At 37.5% G+C, this 7,609-nt stretch overlaps 1 protein-coding gene across 1 annotated transcript in view; it reads right to left on the minus strand.

The window, feature by feature from the left end:
• Nucleotides 1-7,609, minus strand: part of b4galt2 (UDP-Gal:betaGlcNAc beta 1,4- galactosyltransferase, polypeptide 2) — a gene marked incomplete in the record, with an annotated part of 149,192 nt that overhangs the window by 7,113 nt on the left and 134,470 nt on the right. The window contains 1 exon segment of the mRNA XM_035671515.1: nucleotides 4,764-4,868. Within this exon segment, the coding sequence (XP_035527408.1) occupies nucleotides 4,764-4,868 (105 nt within the window).

Here is a 7,609-nt window from a genome sequence, read left to right on the forward strand (position 1 = left end):
AAAACTTGGAGGAATTTCTAAAAGACAAATTGATGTTGTTTGTTGTAGATGTGAGTGTTTCAGGCTCATTTATCTATAAAACTGTGATTACATAACTTCACTGTTACCACCATACAGTGCTGACAATGTGGTTGTAGCCATTTAAAGTGTTATGCAAGTCTTAAATGACAATTTAGTTTGAGTCTGTGCCTAATCTGACACAGCGATCAACTCAAAAGACAAAAATATTGTACGGTATCACCTCAGAAAAACACAAACCTGTATCTAAAGTTCCTCAGGGAACTTATGGGAAGTCCAACTTGTTAAAAAAAATCGGTCCTGGAAGAGATCTAAACACATAACAAGTGTCCAGAAGGGCCGTAAAAATTGAAGTTTGCGCCGACTAATAGGGCCTCTATTTTCTGCCCCTCGCTGCAGTTATGAATAATGTATCGGCACCAAATAAATAGCGTCCCTGTTGGTGTCACCTCTTATTGAGGAAGTCTGGTCCACGGATCAAAGAGAGAGAGAGAGAGAGAGGAAGGAGAGGAGAGAACCAGAGTTGGAGAGGACGGAGGAAACGGGATTGGAGTTATCAAGCGTACACACATCACACACACACACACACACTCTCTCTCTCTCTTTCAGTCTAGTGGCTGATTTATTGATTTTGATGAAGGCAACTAGACTAGTCTGACCTAGCCGGCTCCCATCTCTATTGGTGTCATTTCAGCAGGCAATTACTGAGGGATCGTTGAATCTCTCTGACACACACACACACAACCACACACCACACACACACACACACAAACAATGATGGATGTCATATTACGCAGGCCTGGTTATTTTAAAACATCTTCACATTTAAGTTATTGCTGCCATTTTATGGAACAGAGTACAGTTCAAAGTTAAACCACTTTAGGTGGATGTTTGTCATTTCACTAGTTTCTGAGTTTGTTGCAGGTAAAATAAAATATTTTATGAATTTTCAGTTTCAGTCAGTCACAGGCTCGACTCTTGTCTTATTCTTCTCGCTCCCAGGATGTGAGCAAGGTTTTTTCTGTTCCAGCTCCTCAACAAATTTTATTTCAACCATATTTTTCATCTTCCTTTATCCACAAACAGATTTCAGAGTCTGTATGACATTCAACAGGAGCTTCATGCAGGTAAAAAAAAATCTTACATTTCTTTTCAGTTGATGTCATAAACTCCACTTTTTGGCTAATTTCCCTTCCTTCCACACCTGGATTTTACCTAAGCACGAGGAGCACACTATTACGTGATCACATCAAAATACAGTCGCTAAAAGGAATGAATGTAAGGCCGGGATGTGAGCATCATTTTCCCTGTTGAAGCTTCTTAGAAACTAAACACTTCTCCTTTCACCATATTTTCAGATAAAGAAGTTACTTGCTTTTTCATACGCCATCCACCAGCATCCCCAAAGAAGCCTAACGAATTGCTTGTCAGTGAAGCAAAATAATTTGCGAAGGTGTTACATCACATCCTGGCTGTTAAAAAGCTTTAATGTCCTATATCAGTAATAAAAAATGTTTTTTTTTTTTCTAAAAAAAGAGAGGCAGAAAAGTGGAGAGAGAAAAAGGGTATGACGCTCTGAGCTACCAAAGTGGTTCAGCAACAAAAGAAAAAAAAAATTCAAAATAAAACTTCTTGTAAAAACTTTTCCCACACTCCCTTTAAGTTCATACTATTTTTGGGGGTTTATTGCCTTCAACTGCAGCAGCAAGGACTCCAGCTCCACCAGGGTGCCACTATATTGAACATTGTGAGACTAAATATCATACTATTATATTATAGAGACTCAAACAACATGTGTTTACTGGCTATATGCCAAAATTCAAATCAAACATGTCATAAAGTGTTTATCTGTCACTTCTCTTTCACATATGACTCTCGCTTGCCTACATTTTTAATCTTCTTATAAACCAATATAGGAGCCACAACTAAACTAGACCTCAACTGTGAACCCTGACGTAGCTCCTGTCAACATGCTGTGATATAATAATGTCACATGAGATCAAAGTAAAACAATATTGGAAGAGGGAACAGAGTTCACTATATCTTCATGCTGGCCGAGCTACAGCAGCTATCGATTTTTGTGTTGAGAGGCATCGTTGCCCGGCCCATCCAGGCGTGAAAACGGGGGCTCTTAGAGGAGAATAAACAGTGATAATCCACGTTTAAGCAGCTTAATATGAGGTGCTATACTCTTGGTGATTAATGTGTCTAGAAGGGCTCATCTCTGCATATTTGGTCGCATTCACCAAACCCTAAAAAATACACATTTATAGAGGAAGCATTTTTACACATTTGTCTAAAAAGCAATTTAAATGAGTTTAGCCAAAAGAGCAACATTCAAGCCCCTGGGCCGTATATCTGAAAAGCAATTTTTGGTTTATTGATAATGTTTTTCCTTGGCATTTAAAAATATTCCAATCCTTCAGTGACCAGGAAGTCCAAGCCGTGGTTATATGTTGCTCAGTCGACACTTTAACATATGAATCCCGTTTTTATCCGAAGCTCACAGCTAATGACATTACAGCAAACTAAGACTATGCACTCACTACTTTAAGTATTTATGTGACTTGCATATTAGCAGAAGCTGAATTTTAATAAATACTTTGAAGAGAAGAAATGACTATGGTATCTTTGAAATGCATGTATTTTATTTATTGAGCATGTCCTCATGTCTTTTAACATTTCAATAGCTTCTTACATTAATCTTTTAATATCCTATGATGACTGAAATGTTTTATCAGTTATAAAAAACATGTTTTTCTCCTCAACCACAAGACCAGTCTTATTGCTTTTCTTATGGCTTTATGTTCCCATTTTCTTAATCTTGGTTGTATAAATAGCAGGAGCAGCAGTAGTGATAGATGTCATTTTTTTGTAGTCTGATATATATCCAGGGCTGTAACTGCCATTGTGTGCACTGAGCCACTCAGTAATTTTGGGGGAACTTGGGGCATTTACAGCTACAGTTCAAAACGTACACATAGCGGGTATTTTATAGGCTAGATTCCAGTATTTTTGACAAAATATTTTTATTTGACCACTCTCAAGTCGCCAAAAATGATATAAAATGATTCAGGATTTCTTCCCCAGAGGCATGAGTGTATCTCTTATACATCCTGATTATTAAGTGCATAATAAAGTGTGACATACTATAGATTAAAGCTATTGTTGGTCAATTCAAATTGTAATTGTCTCATTTTACTGACCTAAGCAACACTCAGTGTTATAATTTTTCAGGTATTTAAAGAGTGAATTAACATTACGCTGAAAAGCAGTTTTTTGCCTGTTTCACCTCGGACGACACCCAGCATCAACAACTACAGTTCTTCAAATGGCCACTTGAGGCTGGCTAAAGAAATGAGTCAATCTCCATAGTGCCCCACATTAAAATGCCCAACTTTACAACAGAAATAAACATGTTTACAGCTTGGTACAAAAACAGTTTAGATCTCTATAGCTATTAACTATACTATAGTTATATAGTTATACTGTACGTGTGGTGAATGTTTCTATAACTTTAATTAACCATTTAAATTATATTAAGGCTTATAAAATATTTATAATTAAGAGCGTGGCTGCTTTAAGTGACAAGTGGGTGCCGTCACAGGCGGCTGAATTCAGTAACCAGGCTTTATTTGGCCAGCCTCAGTTCCACCCACGCTCCATGTCATTACCTATTGTTGGATTAGCTGGGAGCCGGCAGAGTCAGGACTGCCAAGATAGCGATAACCAGAGCCGACAACACTGAGCTTTACAACGGCTCTTCAGAAATTCTATGGGTGACATCATGGAGACTACGTCCATTATTAATAATAAAGTACAGTTTGTGCTTGTTGCACATGTAACCACACCCAACAATAATGCCTTGTGGTCCTGCAGTACACCTGTACATCACTGAAGCAAGATGAGAATTGAAACCACTGGACTGTTACTTTAACAGGTGAAATGGCAAGAAAAGAAGAAGGCAAAGAGTAATAAATGCTGTTATTTCATCCCTTACCATTATGCCTGACTGCAATAAAGTATTATTTGTGACATTATAGGAGTTATTATTTAATAACACATACAAATGATCTCTTGTCTACCCTAATTCCCCTCAGTACGTAACATCTACCCACAAACTCCAAGACTCCGACGGTCCACATTTCTTTCACCAAAACGTGGGGTACATGAGCATATAATCATCAGTTTGAAAAATAAATCTATCAATAAACACTTAATACTATAATTCACAGGTTAAGTGTATTATACAGGGAGTACTTTCCTTTTTGCTTGCAGTTTCTTATGAGGTGGCCAACAGCAGGAAGCTCTCAGGTGTGAATGTGAAGTGTGAGTGTGAAACAAGGTAAAAAAAAAATAAAAATGAGCAAAGCTTCTCATTTAACCATCACCAGTTAAAGGTTAAAATATCTTTAAAATGTAATTCCAGCTAAATTGGACAGAATAAAAGCCGATAATGTGGACGACAAGGGACGGAGGAATCATGATAAACTTCTATTACCTCCAACTGCTGGCCTTACATTGTCCGTGTTGCTCATGTTTCAGTATATTGCTCCGTAGCTAACACTAATTATAAGGACATCTTATTGATTGTGTGCCCTTTGCAATGCCACATAATCATAATTCTCTCAAATGGAGATGAAAAAGTTGGGAAGAAACATCTGAACTGTGCAGCTATGAGACAAAAGCAGCACGATCGATCCGAATGTGAAGCCGGAGAATGAGTTTGGACAATGATGCAGTACCTCTGTGGGTTGGGCTCGTTGTGTTTGTCTCTCTCGTGTTTAATCATTCTGTAGCGGCCAATGCGAACGTCTGGCCTGGACACCTTCATCCCATTCAGAGTGATCCTGCAACACACACAGATACAATATCTATTAGAGAGAGAAAAGGAAACAAACAAAGGCCCAGACAAGGACAGAGACGAGAAAGAAAAGAGGCAGTATGGGAGAATAAATATCAACAAACCGAGAAGGACGACAAGGAGAGGGAATGCACCTCAAGGTTTCATGAAGAAATGAAGTAGGGTTGAACTATTATTTTCATTATCCTCATCTTTTTTTTTTTTTTTTAAATCAATAGAATATTCATTTGGTGTATAAACTGTCACAAAATTGGAAAAAAATGGCCATAACTAGTTCCCATAAAGTAGCTCAACGTGATAACGCTAATGTATGTTTTCACTATCTAATAATCTGATGATTATTTTGATTAACTGATAAATCATTTGGTCTACAAAATGTCAGAAAATGGTAAAGAAAAATGCCTGTAACACATAGATAAAGCCTTTAAATAGCTTGTATTGATCAGTGTACTGTCACATAATGCAACAAAAATATTGTAAATTGTCACACATCGATTATCAAACTATAGTTGCATTGATTATTTCTTTAATTAGACGGTAGACAGTCCAACAAAACCCAAAGATGTCCAGTTATTATGAAACAGAAAACAGCACATTCTCACAAATGAGAAGCTTGGACCAAATATTTTTATTGAACTTTAATGATTAAATCATTTTGTTCAACATTAAATGTTCTGGCGATAAATTAATAGTAAATAGTAAAAGCACCACTGGAATATAAAGAGATTAAAGTCCAAAATTCACTGCTCTAAACCTCTAAACAAATACACAAGTTCTTTAAATGAGCCTGTTCTGCATTTCCATGGACATTGTTTCCTCGCTGCGCTTCAGCGGAGGGACTCATCCTGGTAGTCACATTTAGGTGTGTTGCTGGGATACAACAGCAACAGAACCTAGCAACAGTAAACCTTTACATGACTGCCAAGCTGACTTAATCGCTTGATTTGGCTAACTCAGACGGCTGAAGCCTCACACTAGCTTCCACGGAAATACTGGAACTGTGCAGAGGAAGGCCATTATTTCCTATGGAGAGAGCGGCTGCACCCTCTCAAACAAGGAGTCATATCAGTGAGGCCAAAATCGACAAAAGGCCAAAATCAACTTAACTTTGACCTCAACGACCACGAAAAGTTTTGTTTCTCTTTGTCCCAAAGTTATGCAACGCTACTTTATGAAGAGCAGGAAAAATCTGAAAGGACGTTAAAAAATAAACGCTGTGATTTAGCATCTAATTTAGCTGCTTTGTAGCATAATTAGCATTTTGTATTCACATTCTATCTCAAGCAAAGTCTTTATTTTACAGAGCAGCTGCACTAGGAGGGGATCACCTTTGCCAGTATAGGCAGGAGGGATGATTACAGGGACCAATAACTCCTTAGACATAAAGAAGACATATTACAGTAAGATGAATCCAAACTGTTCCCTTAGTTGCTAAAGCAGAGGAATTAGTAGCTGTATACCTGAATAGAGTCAGCAAATTGTTAGTAACTCAACCCATCAACACTAAAATATGCTCATTTGACTTCTACTGCTGGCTCAGGGTGTTCAAGGACTCACTGCATTCCTTCACACAGACGTGCTCCGGGCATATCATAATCCCCCTAAACACAGCACACTGCAAACAGTGTTGCACACAAACAAAATGAACAAACACACAGAGACCCCTGGCTGTTACCGAACAACCTCAACTCTAGGGGTATAACACCAAGAGAAACAAACTGTTCCAACTTCAGGAGCTGTGAACTTTGTGGACACCAGCTGGGAGAAAGATTCGGATTTGCAGCGTGTTACAGTTTAAACAAAGCATGAGATCAAAACTTTGAGACTTTGTAATGTTGTATTACCACTAAGATGCAATACAAGGGCTAAATCTGCACAGAGATTTATATCTAACGCCACAACAAATGGAGTGTGGGCAACACAAACAACAGATTTGTTCCACATAAAGCCCGCCTTAAACCCAGAGGTTGACAGAAGCATTGATATTCATACCTGCAACGATATAAAGGATTGTGTATGTGTGTACTGAATGAGCAATTTTTTTTGTCGAAACGCTCTGATTCATGCAGTCTCGCTGTCTTAAAAAGCATCCATGCCTGATATTGCTCCTCAACAACTGCTTGTCTACTCCACACTTCCAATCCCTCCACTTGTCTCTCAACTCATCAGCTCTTCCCTTCTTTTCCCAGCTTCCCTTTTTCTTCTTTTATCTCCTAATTTTCTCTTAATCTAATTTGCTCATGTCTCTCCTTCTTCTCTTCTCCACTTTTTGACGGCTGATAGAGTACATGTATACTAAAAGTATAAGAAAAAGGCCTCTTGAACTTCATTTATAGCATATCATCTGCCAATAAATCCATAAAAATGAAATTAGTTTAGGTGTAATGCTGGTTTATTTTACAAAAAAGAATAATTACTGAACAATTAAATGCAACTTGATGCAATTAATTCATAAAATGTGGGAAAATATCATTTTCTGTATTAGCTGTTCTTCATTATTTAAAGGAATAGTTAAAATGTTTTGCCTATTTGCTTTTTACCCAAAGAATTAGATAAGAAGAGATGAAGATACATATCATCACATAGATTAAAATTGGCTGCTATTTATTTATTTACTGTTTACTGTTTTTTTACTGACTGTTCTTTTGCACTGTTACTGCTGTAAATTTTAGTTTTTAATTTTTAATTTTTCTGCTGCCATTTCCATCTGCCTTTTTGCACTACCCT

Source organism: Morone saxatilis, unplaced genomic scaffold, assembly GCF_004916995.1.
Source record: "Morone saxatilis isolate NCDOM2014 unplaced genomic scaffold, NCSU_SB_2.0 Contig23, whole genome shotgun sequence".
NCBI lineage: Eukaryota > Metazoa > Chordata > Actinopteri > Moronidae > Morone > Morone saxatilis.